Source organism: Sparus aurata, chromosome 13, assembly GCF_900880675.1.
Source record: "Sparus aurata chromosome 13, fSpaAur1.1, whole genome shotgun sequence".
NCBI lineage: Eukaryota > Metazoa > Chordata > Actinopteri > Spariformes > Sparidae > Sparus > Sparus aurata.
In genome coordinates this window covers 17,711,874-17,727,053 of record NC_044199.1, presented here as the reverse complement: position 1 = coordinate 17,727,053, position 15,180 = coordinate 17,711,874, and the positions used below count along the sequence as shown (strand labels likewise).

Here is a 15,180-nt window from a genome sequence, read left to right as displayed (position 1 = left end):
TATTGTTTAATATGTCTCACTGATAAATTGTGTTTATCTGTTGAGTTATGTGACACAAGGTATTCTTTAGTGTACTATAATGCACCTGCTGAAATTGATCTCACTGTAAGTATTGATCATAGCAATGACCAGAAATGCACTAAATAGACCCATTATTGAAATGTATAATTAATAAAGAATTACATAGACAATGGACCTCTAATAAGCTGTGGAATGAAAAAATGTAACTAGTATCTGCCATTAAGTGTTTCTGTTTGAAAGTGATGGTTTATTCACCCCTGAGGTCCTATCTGTTTATTTATCAATGGTGTAATTTATTGTCTTTGTAATTTCATGTATTTGATCTGATATGAACAAAAATATATTGTAATATATTGCAAGTTCTTATAATTACATTGAAATTTTAACTGAGTGTGTTTCCATTGGATTCATCAAGCACACATGTTTGACTACTGCATTATCCTCGTAACAGTAGATGAAAACAAATGAGTAAATGGCTCTGAAGTAATATCAAGAGGTTTGTAGGGGAATATTGCATGTCATCAAGGGGATTTGTTCTGGATTGTGAACACTTACTTAAATATATATTATGCTGTTTAATTCTGTATTTCGTGTCAAATAGAAGATATGTTTTAGGATTGTGCATCCAAAAACACAGATAACAGTTTCAGGATTCTTGGAATGGTAAAAGAAAATCGTGTGTTAACATGGATAAGGTAAGACCGCTATGCAAGTAAGATATATGATAGTGATACAATAACTACCTGAGATGCTTATCCTGTGTTTGAAGGATATGTTCAACAAAAATGAAAATTCAGTTATTTTCTACTCACCCCCTTGCCGATGCAAAGTCTGGGGAAGTTTCGTAGTCCGCAAAACATTTCTAGCATGCAGCATTCTCCTAAACAACTGAAGTAGCTGGGGACTTACACTACTTAAAAGTAAAAGACAACTATAAAATATACTAAATTTGGCCTTGTCACAATATTGTCAAGTCCCCATCTGCTTTAATGGTTGAGACTACTGCAACACTGTTTTGCTGTAAAGCTAAAACAATTTTTTGAGGACTACTTCGCCGAACTTTCCATCAGCATGTGTGTCAGAGGATAATGACTGAATTTTCATTTTTGGGTGGACTTTTAAGCATGATGACTGTATGCAGAGCTTTACTTAAGTCTAGTGCTAAAACATGTCTAGAAATGTGGCTGTCCGTCACAAAAAGTGTCTTCACTCTGAGCAGAGCTGCCTCAGTGCTGTGTAGGACTCTAAAGCCACATTCACACTTCTCTGAGATCATTCATTTGAACCTGCTTTTCTACAACCCGTTTTCATGTTTTTGTTACACTCAAGTTGAGACAGAGGGTAAACTTTTTTTTATTTCTCCTGACCATAGACCAGGGGAACTATGTTGTTTTGGAGAAAAAATTCAAGCTGAGAATTTTAATATTTACGATATTAATGAGGTTATAATACAAACTCAGAAATATGTATCTTTTTCATAAATGAATAAACAAGCTGTTCTCAGAGGACATAAGGTCCCGGGAACACTGAAGCTAGAAAGGCGGCAGGGTCCGCCAGATATAAACAAAGTAAAACTGTATGAAATTGTGCTGTCCTTTAAGGTCAGTTTGTTTATTCTGTCAAAAAAAAAGAAAAACTAAGCAAGTATGTTTCTTTAGTTTGTTTTGGCAGAAAACAAAATCAGTCAATGAAGGGCTTTCTCTTCTGATTAGAAGGTAGTTTTTAAAAAAACATCTTTAAAGGAACAACAATTGGCATGGACATTTTTGCTGAAATTATCCTTTAGGAATTCAGAAAAAGTGACAGAAGTAAGCGTCAATGATGCAAATGCAGAGACCAAATGAACCTTTGGTCAACTTGTAATAATACAGTTGTTATTTCCTGATTTTCTGAGCTGGAAATTGCTCAATTATAATGTACAACTAGGTAAAACATTTGGAAACATCCTAACGGATTATGTAAATTGCATCATGAAGTTGTCTGTGAGGACAATGAGTCAAGCGGAAGTAGGTTAGTGTTTCACAATTAAGAGTGACAGGTTTGTTACAGAATCTGTGCTGGGGAAAAAATGTTTGACCCATGGTTTAACCCACCGCCTCCCCTGGAGGACGCAATCATTTCAATGATTGACAGGGTAAAGTGACCAACAGTAACATGTGTAACATGTGACGTTTTGCTGCAACATTCACCACCCGTCGTGAAAAAAAAACCAAAAACATTTAAGCAACCTGGTCTAAAAAAAAATCAATGCAGTTGTCATGTCGCAATTTCAGAATAATCAAAGTTTTTGAGGTAAAAAAAAACATGCTGCCATCGCAACATTTGATTAACATTATAAGGGGCGCACTCAGTTGTAGAAAATGTCAAATTATTTGAACATTGTCTCCTCTGCAGAATAAAATGTGATTTTTTTGAAGAACGGGAGTCACCTGAAAGGTTAAGTCAAAACTTCAAACTCCCAGCTATCGACAACGGAACATTTTTGCCATTGTTTTTAGCTGTATTTACAGTGTTCCGTTTTTTCCCACGTACTCTGAATGCAGCAATAGACCGGCATAGGGGACAGGACAACATGGCTGCTGCTGCGGGCCGATATTACGGAGAAGGCGGCAGAGCAACGAAAAGACAGAAAACTGAGGACGGAGGAATGACAACGGTGAGGGTGTCCTCAGTGCCCTGGTGGTTGGTGTTATATTATGCTATTTGATTGGTTTTGCTTTTCATACAGAAGGAAAGCTAAGTAGCTAGCTAACGGACGCAAACCGTTTCACGTTAACGCGAGTTTGGTCAGGTTTAGCCAGAACAGCGTTTTAACATTTACGGCCACATAATCTAATTTGTATTAACTAAATTGCTACTAAAAAAAACATGTAAGTCAGCTGTCTTTTAGGGTACTGATAAAAATACGTTAGTTCATGATTCGCCGTGCAAATGAATATATAATTGGACGTTTTGTCAGGCCAGCGTTTAACATTCATCTGAACGTGGGTTAACGTTACTCAGGCTCATCTCCAATGCAGTAACGGTTATTCTATAAAGCTCACTGACTCCAGCTGCTATTCACCTGCCTCTGCAAATCTGCCGCTCCAGCCCCTCTTCATCAGCGGTGGAAGTATTTTTATGACCCAACAAACATTATGTTGTGTGTTTCGTTTTCAGGAGAGCTACGATGACCCTCATAAACCGCTACCCTCCCCGGTGGTGCACATCAGGGGCTTGGTGGACGGCATCATGGAGGCTGATCTAGTGGAGGCCCTTCAGGAGTTCGGGGCCATCAGGTAATAACGTGCTCACAGTATTCACTGTATTCTTCAGTGGTGTGACTCTCGCGCTGCATGTTTCATGTCCTCTGATGTGTAAGTTAAACATTCCTAATAGCCTCATAAAGGCACTCACAGACAACTCAGTCCTGACCGGCTGTCATCTTATCAAGCTGTCATGTTAGAAAATAGTGACTGAGAGAGCGCTGCCGAAGTCTAGCTCTGGGATAGGTCTACAGTTCCTTTCCCATTTTGGTCTTGAGCCTGTTAGATGCTTCATTTCTTTTTTTCACCAGGCACCAGTTTGCTTCTTATCTGTTCTGTTGCATACAGACCACTAGCTTAAACAGGGATATCTTCGGTTGTCAGCTGCCCTTTGTCTTGTATGGGTACGATGATAAGTGCAATGAAACTCAAATGTATTACAAACGGTGTGCGGCCAGAAAGCCTTAACAGTTACCCTATGTAGGGCTGCAGATTTGAATGTTAATTCTTGCCAACTCTTTCAGATCATTGGGAATCCGTTGTTTCAGCATTAACACAATGCTAGTTTTAATTTTGGTCGTCATAGGCAAGGTCGACGTAATTGCGTTTAACAGATAATTTTTTACATTAGTGTGACTTGTGCTTTTTTTAATGAAATATGGTTAAGTAATCCAGTTTATGGGTCCTCTAATTTTCCTCTTGAAATATTTATTTACAGTTATGTGGTTATGATGCCCAAGAAGCGCCAGGCCCTGGTGGAGTATGAGGACATGAATGGCTCCTGCAATGCTGTTACGTATGCAGCAGAGAACCAGGTTTACATCGCAGGCCACCCTGCCTTCATCAATTACTCCACTAGCCAAAAAATCTCCCGGCCAGGAGACTCAGACGACACCCGCAGCGTCAACAACGTGCTGCTGCTCACGATCATAAACCCCATCTATCCCATCACCACGGTAACGTGATCAAAAAATGTAACCTTGCGTGCAGTGACAGTGGTTCATAATATATGTAGCAGTGTGTTGACCTGAATACATTACTTTATGATTACAAATTAGGACCAATTAGTCCTTCATTAGGAGGTCGAACATTAAACCCTGTGTGACAGTGTTGGATATGAGCAATGACTGACACTTGCTTCATGAGAGATGAAAGGATTAGATTATTAAATGCTGAAAAAATCACTGTTTTATTAGATGTTCCCGTCAAATATTGACCTCCGTTATGTTTATTGAGCTTCGAAACTGACTTTAGACTTTATCACAGACTTACTTTCGTCCTTGTCACTAGATGTGCTTGATTTCAGAAAACATTTGTTCAGGTTGCGTGGTTGACCATATGTGGTCTGTCTTGCGTGTCACATTTGGGTCTGTGGTGGTAAGGCAGGCTATGGCATTCAATGTAAGCATGTGCTTCATTACAGTGAAGCAGGAATGGAAAAAAAATATATGAAAGTGTTTTTCTTCATTGAGTAGGTGGGCCTATTGCCGACACATTCATTAGATTTAGAGATTTAGAGATTTAGAGATTTAGAGAGAGAGAGAGAGAGAGAGAGAGAGAGAGAGAGAGAGAGAGAGAGAGAGAGCCATATGACAGTGGAAACACATCAAGCATGGCCATGCATTTGAAGCGACATCACCCAGGTGTTTCACTGACAGTAATGAAAACGAAGGCTGCTCAACAACTGCTTATCACCGCAGCATTTACAAAGTTATGTTAAAAATTATCCGATCTGTCACTCTGATCCGTGAAATGATCCGAACCGATAATTTTTTTTATCCAATGCACCCCTAATAGATATGTATAGATGTATAGATATATACTACTGTGAATTTTCTCTCCACTACGATGTCACAGAATTTTTTGGGATAAAAGTCTTGGAATAACATCCAGCAAGGCACTTTGCGTCTGTGTTGGGTTGTGTGTAATATTTTTAAAGGTGATTGGTGCAGTCTTACAAAGTGTGCTTTATATCAGGAATTCTAAATAAACTTACCTGTGTACCTCAACAGGATGTGCTCTACACAATTTGTAACAACTGTGGTCCTGTACAGAGGATTGTCATCTTCAGAAAGAATGGGGTTCAGGCCATGGTGGAATATCCTTTTCAATAATTGCCTTTTTAATTGGCATTTACATTTTGACACACTATTATTTTACAGTATGTTGGTGTTTATTTGATTAGATTTGGGCCCTCACAAACCTTCATATAACCAGATGCTGCCTTAACTCATTGCTGCCACATTTGATTCAGTCCAAAGTGCCCAGAGGGCCAAAGCCTCTCTGAATGGGGCGGACATCTATTCTGGCTGCTGCACTCTAAAGATTGAATATGCCAAGGTAAGTGTATGGCATTGTCTAATCAACGTTTGTGCCAGTTGAATTAATATCAAATGTTTGTGACAGGAAGCCATTTTTGATTTTTGTAATGCAATCCTTTTCACAGCCGGCACGCCTTAATGTCTTCAAGAATGACCAGGACACATGGGACTATACAAACCCCAACCTCAGTGGCCAAGGTAACACGCAGTCCCCAGTCCTTCCTTCCCCCTTTTTCTTCCTCTTCTCCTCTCATGCCACTGTATGGGATGGTCAGGGTTCTCTGCCTCCGGGGGTTTTGCTTTTGATCAGAGTTGAATGTTTCTTCCAACTCAGTGATCAGAGGCAGTATCCTTGTGATGCCTTCACAATCTTCATGCATTTTTCCACCACACAGCAGGCTCAAAGTAAGGGCATGAGGAGCAACCTCGAGGGCAGCCAACCTCAATTAAAGGCTCATGCATGTGAGAAGCCCAACGCGCACCCATCACAGCAAATGCAGGCACACCACTCTTCACATAGGTTCACATTCCCTCAAGAGCATGTCACAGCTGCACAGCCTCACATCCCTGCATACTCTTATACAGGAGACACTACAGAGACTATCACACCTGTTAGCATTCTTTCAAACATAGTGGAGATTTTATCATAGCTCAAATTAGACTTACTGGTGATCTGCACTAGTCAGCAGAGTTGACTTATTGTGACCCCTAGACACACCTCTTTTTAAAGGTCCCATGAAATGACCCTTCCCAGGTTTTATTGTACTGTACAAGTATTTCTGCATGAGGCTTGGACCTCATATTTAACCATCAGCGGAATGAATATTCTCCGTGGCACTTTGTAATGATTGTTTGATTCAAAATTATAATCAGCAGAGACGGTAGCTGCTGATGTTGGCTGGCATCTCAGTCTGCAATTACATTTGTATTGGACTTTCATGGATGCACCAATAAATCAGCCAATAATCACCTTGTTAACTGGTATTGGGCTATGTGCAAATAAGATTACATTTAACAATAGCAGTGGCTGATGATTTATGACCTACTACCTTATGATATCCATGCCATCAATTTATAAGGCTATGTAAGTCCTGAAACATGGTAAGCTAGATTTATAGTGATCTAAAAAGGCTTTTAATCTAAAAAAATAAAAAAAAAAACTATCTATTTAACTTGACAGAAGGATTTGGGGTTTTTTCGGAGTGAAGGTAATTTCGTAAACTTGTATGATCAAATTTGTATATTGAAGGGGTGAATGACTTCAAAACTGTCCAGTGTTTTTTTAGAATGATGATATTTTTGTTTCCATGACACAAATGAGGGACTAAATAACAAAAATACCCATTGCTATCAGTAATGACTGGCAGCCAAACTGTTATTTTAAACATTGGTATTGGCCTAATACCAACTGACCCTCAATGACTTTACATGTGCCACAAGCACATTATGTTATTTAAGAGCTGACATTTAAAAGTAAGTTTTTTTTTTAAAGGCTTTTTTTTTGTGTGTATGTTTTGCATGTTAGCATTGATGCAGGAAGAACGGTTCTGGGAAACATTCTGCTTTTCATGGGACCTTTTAATGTTAAACATGTATTACAAACACACTTGGTAGTGTCATCTACATTGTTTAACTTACAAATCAATATTTGTAGTGTCGTTTTGAGACTCACTTAAGATCAGATAATGTCAAAATGGTTTTAAAGGCAGGGATTACCTTATTTGTTATTGGATATGTGTTTTGTTGATGTGATGCTTAATGAATACATTAAGAAATCAATAACTAAAACTCAAGATCATTGCATGTCTGTAACCTCTAGGAAAGAAACTTATCAGCCACCTGGGACTTGTGGTGGTAGAGATTCTTCTCTATCACCATAGTGACCAAAATATGAGTTAAACTTCAGAATACTGCTAGATACAAATATCTACTTAACATGTATTGTGTTAGTAGCCTGATGGAGAAGACAATATTGCAAATCATGATATTACATATTTCCCTCTTTCTGTTTGGTCAGCAGTAGAATTTTACTGTGTTTGTAAACCTGATTACAGATACATATTTTACTTCAGTGTGCCTGTATGGAGGAACTCTTTACTTATGTTTTGGCCATCACTGTAAAATTCTGTAGTTGTTTGTCTTGTACACAACCAGGACCACAACATGTACATTTCAGGTTTCATACAGGTGTTTGACATCCTGATGATTGATATTCTTAAGATTGTGCTGCCTTATCAACCAGAGGTACTCCTTGTGTCCTCACTGGGCAAACTCATACAGACTTACCTGAATCTCTAAGCAGACACAGCGGCTTCTACAGCTACAGTATAACAGCACCCACAGCCACAACTCATGTAAATCTACTCTGTGGCATACATCGGACACAGTGGGGCAAAATACTGGAACACAACCTCAACTCACTACTTCCTTATTCCAAGTCCATCATCACCCCTATCTCCACCACCTGACATGGGACTCCATTTTACTTTTGGTGGTGGACAGTAGCCACCATTTCAGTTTGAGGGACAGAAATACTCCAAGGCCACGCGAACAGACACCTCGCATATCCACCACAGACTGATAGATTGATAAACATCTACCAGCACCTCTTTACCAGTACAGTACATCTCATCTGCAGATCCCTGAGGAGCCACCACTTTTGACACAACACATTGCTGATGAGGGCGGGAGTCAGGTGTGTGGTCGTTGCGGCCCGCCTCCTAGCCCTTGGGATGTGCCTGCCATAACACAACCACAGGTCAACAGAGGATTTTTCAGACACACTCAGCCTGACCAGGGAACAGACGATACCACACACTGGGGCAGTAAACAAGAAAGAGGCCGTTCTCTTTCTCAGATGCTAATACAGCTCGTCTCTACCTTCCTGGGCTGAACACAACATGACATGACAACGAGCTGAACATCCATGGCCACACACAGCTGAACCGCCATGACAGCACATCGTCACGCAGATATTCCAGATTGTCAAGCACTAGATGCCTTTTCACTTTGCAACTGGCCGACAGCTATTAAACCAAATAAGCATCATGAGAGCGTCCATTTTTACATGAGAAGAAATATCCACGGGGGGGCCTATGAAGACACAAGCATCAAACACCAATCAAGCATACAAGCACAGATGCAAACAGATAAAAAATCCTTTCCTAAAGCTTTCTACATTTATGGACTCTGGTGTTCTGTTTTTTCCCTGTACCTTCCTCCCCATTTCCCCCCTTCTCTCTGTGCTGTTCTGTTGTTGTTTCTGCGTTGTTTCATTTTCCCTTTTTTTGCACTGGCCCATAGTGATGCCTTTAACGCCTCCCGTGTGATGCAGGTTTGGCTCTGTGTGTCTGTGGACAGACAGCCCACTCTCAAACGGTGCAAATGTCCTGCTTTGTGGTCAGAGCACGGTAAGCTGGAAATGAGCCTCTAATAGCAACTTTGAAAACAAATCGGCAGCAAGTCAAAACCAAGCTTGGATGTGTGGATGTACTTTTCTCTCTGGTGGTGGGGATGCAAGGAAGGAAAGAAGGAAGAAAAGACTGAAGAGGGAGAATGAGTTGAGGCTGGAGTCAAGAGGTTGGCGGGTAGCATCCTTGCTGAAGACTGCCCCCTACCTGCCCACTGTGTCCCATGCTCCTTGTGTGGTGCTGTAAGTACTTGACAGAAATGAATGAATAATCTGACTTGATGGTTAAAAGTTGACAACATGACTGCTGTTGTCTTAAATTGTTGAGCCTTCATGTTAATACTTCAAAACTGGCTCTGAATTCTCTTGGGAATTTTCTCTTCATAAAACTTAAAATATTGGATTATAAGATTGTGCTACGTAAATGGTCATATGATTACCCAGCTCAAAATTTAGTTCAGTTCTGGGAGTGTAGCAGTTAATATGGATCTTCCATGTTGTTTGTTCTAAATGTAGGATTTTATGTCACAGATGTGGATTTTTGTTAAATTGCTGGTTGTTTTTATTTTATTTTGGGTCTGTTCTAAGGTTGCTGCCACACATTGCAGTGACACAACCACAGGTGTTTTGTTTGCTCCTGCAAGGGTATAATGGAACTGAAACAGATTAAGGGTTTTCTGCTCACTTTGTGTAGAACAAAACATCAGAATTTGTTATATTCAGATTGTACAATTTTCACAATGCTAAATTATATGCAGTATGGGTTGTGATGCCCATTTGCAGACTCATGTCCCTTGTATTGCCTACTGCTGTGTCTTAAGCGGCACATCAGTTAGCAATCCAGGCACACTATAGGCAGCCACTGATTTAGTATGGTTGATTAACTTCACATCTGTTTGAGTGAAATTCAGTTCACTGTCTAGGCCTTTTAATACACAATCTCCCAGTGTACATATCACTGTTCCTGTAGCGTCTGCATATCACACATATTCTGCAGTTAAATATTTAGGTAATTCTGTTTCACTCAACAGATGTGAATATGTTTGGGTGATACTAAGAAAATCTGTCAACTAACAAGCCACTGTAGGCCTGCAAGAGACCTGCTGAGTGTTGCAGACTGGTATTGTCACTTTGACATTACATTACTTAATAATGTGGTTATTTTGATTCTGGTGTGACTGCATCTTCCAAACGTGGTGTAGTCCGATCATAACATCATAACAAACATTAAAGGGTATATCCAGATGGCTTATACTTATTGATGCCCTTGAAAAGTCCTAATTGATACAGTTTTGACAAACATAAAGTTATCATCAAATGATACTCATGAGGAAGACAGTCCTCGTTTGATTTTGTTTGATTGAAAACTTCTTTAATCTTTAATTTGATATCTAGAGTCTTCTATATATACTCCTGATTATAATCTACAATAAATTATATACACAATGTTGATGACCTGAGTAAGATGATGATGATGGTTATTATTATTATTATTATTGTTATTATTAATAATGAAAAATAACTTAAATGAGAACATTAAAATCATGTTTTCATAATTAAAACTTCAAGATTTGGCCTCTACAAAATGGGTGGCTGTCATTGACCATTATGGAGTATGTCAGTACTGGCTTTTCTGTTGGTTTATTCGAGCTAGTCTACAATTTGGGTGTAATTGTTTTCCCTTCCACAGTGTATTCTAGTCAGTGAGTTAGTCCTGATGTCGAATTCACTTTTGATGTTACACCTGTGTGTCATTCTCCTCTGTAATAACTGTATATAGTTCTCACAGTTTTCAATAAAACATGTTTAGACTGCAGGTGCTGCTCATAGCTCTGACGCATATTTTCTCGCTGATCTTTCCGTTATTTAATTGCCTAGGATGTAAAAAAATGTTTTTACAGTGTTGCCAAATTTCTTCTTTTTTAATGTCAATTTGGATTTGATGTGTGTATATGTGTACTTGCACAGATGCTGATGGTGAAGGCAATTGGAACAATTCACAAGGTGTGTGTGTGTTTGTACATGGATGGCAGATGATAGCAGCTATATTTCAAAAATCTCCATTATGTCACTTGTTAGATTAGCAAATTAGAGCCTGCAGACTTTATTTGTAACACTTAAGACGCAGGCCCTCTGTTGCATGTCAATCACAGCCTTGTCCCGTAGCACATAGTAGCCCATGTAAGGTACCTGTTTGAAAAGCTTTAGCAAGGAAGCTGTTTGGCAACTTTGACTTTACCATTCTTTTAGATCCTAATGCCAATCCAAACAAACGCCAGAGGCAGCCTGCTCTTCTGGGAGATCACCCGCCTGATTATGGTAAATGTCCAATAAAGAAATTGATGTGCTGTTTTAAAAGACTAAATTGCATTCCAGTACTGTGTTTGTACCTCAGATCTCTTTTTCTCTAAGGTGGCCCGCAAGGAGGTTATCATGGCTACAATGACGACAATTACGGTCCCCCTCCTCCCCACCGCATGGGGCCAGGAATGGGAGGGCGTGGCCGTGGTAGTCAGCGCTATGGCCCTGGATATGGACCACCACCCCCTGAGTACGGTCCTCATGCTGACTCACCTGTTCTTATGGTGTATGGCCTTGAACCCTCAAAGATCAATGCTGATAAAGTCTTCAACATCTTCTGCCTCTACGGCAACGTAGAGCGGGTGAGTGAAATGATGCTGACCAAACCATGGACAGACGGTTGATCTTTAATTATGTAGGGTTTTTTTCCAGCAAAAATGCAACAGATTAGCTGGTTCCAGCCTCTCAAATAGAACAATTTACTTTCTTTTTGGCATATACAACAGTACATTAAATACATCCTGGTTGTAGACATTCAGTCAAACAAAACCATTTTGTGCCTCAACCTACAATGGCGCAATGTTCTCACAACCTAGAAGTGAAAATTGAACCTACAGAAATGTAAAGGTTCAAGATATCTGTGGTTTGCAGAAATGTACGTTGCCAACGTTTACGCTGGCGACTTGGTTGCAGGACAGTACCATGGCCTCTGAGAAATTCTTCATGTCATTAATTTTTCATTTTATAACATTTCATAACATTTCATAGACTGAATGATGATTCGATTACTTGAGAAAATAACTGACACTTTAATCAATAATGAAAATATTTTTAGTTGCCACGCTAGCTGTTTGTGTGAGTCAGCTGGAGGTTTTCTTTTTTCTTCCAGATTAAGTTCATGAAGAGTAAGCCTGGAGCAGCAATGGTGGAGATGGGAGACTGTTACTCTGTAGACAGGGCTATTACTCACCTCAACAACAACTTCCTTTTTGGACAAAAACTCAATGTTTGGTAAGAGCAGCAGTTCAAACATTACAAAACATTGGCATACACTATTTAAAAAAAAAAAAAAAAATTCAGAGTTGGATTTACAGACACAAGACCTGTGGCCCTCTTTCCTTGGCAGTGTGTCCAAGCAGCAGGCTATTGTGCCAGGGCAGTGCTACCAGTTAGAGGACAATACAAGCAGCTTCAAAGATTTCCATGGATCCCGCAACAACCGCTTCACCTCCCCAGAGCAGGCAGCGAAGAACAGAATCCAGCATCCTAGCAACGTCCTACACTTCTTTAACGCTCAGCCCGACATCTCTGTAGAGATCTTCAACCAGGTAAGAAGAACAAGCAGGACTCTGTCTGAAGTGTAGAATTCCCACAATCCACAGCCTCAGATTTCACTGAAACTGGTCTTACCTTCCAGGTCTGCGATGAATTGGGAATTAAGAGCCCCACAAGTGTGAAACTTTTCACCGGAAAGAGTGAGTTGTTTATATAGATTTTTTTTAAACAGTTTTTAGTGGGTAGGTAGATGTAAGAAAATCAGGCAATAAGTTACACAGTTGAGTCACCTTCAGTGTTTCTTTTGTTGTTCACCTTATTTGGTCCAAAACAGGCCCTTACTGTTCATATATGATATGCAACAACACAGCAAGTTGCCAGAAAAAAAACATTGCATTTGGTCTTCAATCTGGTACTGATGAAAAGTAATCAAAACAAAACCAATCTTTCTATTGGCAAGTTGTTATTTGATAAATGAATAGCTTCAGAAGGGAGGATTTTTTTTTTTTTTTTTAATCATGTCAAGACTATTTCAGAAACAGAAAAATGTTTCATTATTTATTTACTAATATTTTTGTTTACAGTTTTATGATGTAAATTCCAAACAAATGTTTAAAAAAGGAATTCTCTGTGTACTTGAATTCACTTAAATTAAAATGGCAATACATACATTCCAACTGGTTGTGGATCTGTTGGGAGGCCTTTTCAGGTATATTGAGGAAAGATCTTAAAACAGTTGAGTGTCATCTACTATGAGAATCTAATCACCCTTTTTGTGTGGCACTAAAGGTGAGAGAAGTTCCTCAGGCCTTCTAGAATGGGAATCCATCAATGATGCCATGGAAGCCCTAGCTCTGATGAACCATTACCAGATGAAAAACCCCAGTAAGATTTCATCTCATTACTTTAACAAACGTATAGTTTTTATGATTTTACCGTAAATATAAAAGCCTTCTTAGTGTATTTTGTCTTTTAAAATGATTTTTTCCCCCTCTTTTCTCTTACAGGTGGGCCTTACCCTTACACACTGAAACTGTGCTTTTCAACCACACACCATGCCAACTAAATACTCCCCTCTCAAGCTATTTGTAACAGTTTGTGTATTTGCATAGAGTATACTGTAGTTCTGTTGTCACGTCCAATTAAAAACATTAAATCAGTATTGACAAAAACTAGGATTGATGTTACCTAAACTATGCTTTTATATGATTTTTATTTTACTTTAACCATGTTTTTCGATCAGCTGTTTATTTTGTATGTTCACAACACTAGATTTGAATAAACCCCACTACCCTGAAATAACATTTCAGTTTTCTGTTTTTAAATCGAGTGAACAGTGATAATAATGTGAATATTGATGTAACTACGGTTCATGTCTGTCATCAGAGATGGTTTGTATTGTAGCGTTCATCATTACTTCACTCTTGGCATTAAAACATCCATGTCCTTTCATGGGAAAATAAACATACATTTATTGACAAGTTCTTACAGAGAGAAGCAGTTATTTTCTGGATAAAAAGTCACTGACATCTCTGTGCTATACTAAAGTGGTCCAGATACCTTTGCATACATCAGTGTCTGGGCTATAGAAGATAATCACACAGATTAAAGGATGTTTTTTTGTACTAATATGTGTCTATAAACATTTCAATGTCAGTGGCCACTTTTTGTAGTAAGCACTGAATATTATTCTTGCTGGAATTGGTTAAAGTTTCCAGTTTCATGCAAAAGCCACATCTGACTTTGATGACTTGCAACTTGATTGAATACTAAATGATGTAATACTCAAGTTCGACTTGGAGGATACAGACCTGTGACTTAACTTGAATGAAAAAACACGACTCAAATTACCTGCTTGTGTTCATTTTGTGTTTACAGCTGAGTTTTTTTATTGTGGCTGTCAGTATTTCACTGTTTCTAAGTAATGGAATGGATTTTTATTTCTGATTGAAAAGCAATTAAGAAATAAACAAGCTTTCATAAAGTTATTTGTTTTTGATTTGATAACATTTATTTCACTGAGTCAGTTTACAGATTTGTTATCTTGAAATACTTTTTGAACAAGGTCAGAATAATTGGTCATTTGCACAATAACTCAATAGGGACTAATACCTTGTTTTATATATAAAGACTGGATACTGCAGGTAATATTGCAGTATATTGACTTGCCTCGCCTAAGAAAAAATGGCTTTGTTCTTGCTTGAGAGGACCAAATTATTCGAGTCACGTGTATTTAGACCTACAGTGCATTATTCCCAGTGTCAAGTGCTAGATTAATTAAAGCAGTTAAACAAAAGATATATTATCATGTATAGATATATATTGTGTATTTAACTTTTAACCATTTTCTAGAACCCAGCTCTAACATGGAGATCTGACAGTGTGATTAGAATCACAACCTTGATGAACGCATGAACAGGGAGCTGTAGGCAGCAGAGCTATTTACCCTGCCCCTGTAACGAACACCTAAACTCGTGTATACAAACGGGTATGAAGAACAGGGCCATGTCTGTCCCTTTACAGGTATGATATTTTCGATATTTTACGATAAGTGCAGTTTCCAGCGTTCGTGTTCGCTGTCAGTAAAATGCAGCCAACATTTCCTCCC

At 38.9% G+C, this 15,180-nt stretch overlaps 1 protein-coding gene across 1 annotated transcript; it reads left to right on the top strand.

The window, feature by feature from the left end:
- Positions 1 to 2,564: 2,564 nt before the first annotated feature.
- hnrnpl (heterogeneous nuclear ribonucleoprotein L) lies at positions 2,565 to 14,056 on the top strand. Its single transcript, XM_030436901.1, has 14 exons — positions 2,565 to 2,677; positions 3,181 to 3,299; positions 3,985 to 4,222; positions 5,279 to 5,364; positions 5,510 to 5,606; positions 5,713 to 5,785; positions 10,965 to 11,000; positions 11,247 to 11,315; positions 11,409 to 11,659; positions 12,187 to 12,308; positions 12,424 to 12,625; positions 12,715 to 12,772; positions 13,362 to 13,457; positions 13,580 to 14,056. Exons 1-14 carry the CDS (start codon positions 2,594 to 2,596, stop codon positions 13,636 to 13,638), a joined length of 1,590 nt encoding a protein of 529 aa, XP_030292761.1. The 5' UTR covers positions 2,565 to 2,593; the 3' UTR covers positions 13,639 to 14,056.
- Positions 14,057 to 15,180: the final 1,124 nt, after the last annotated feature.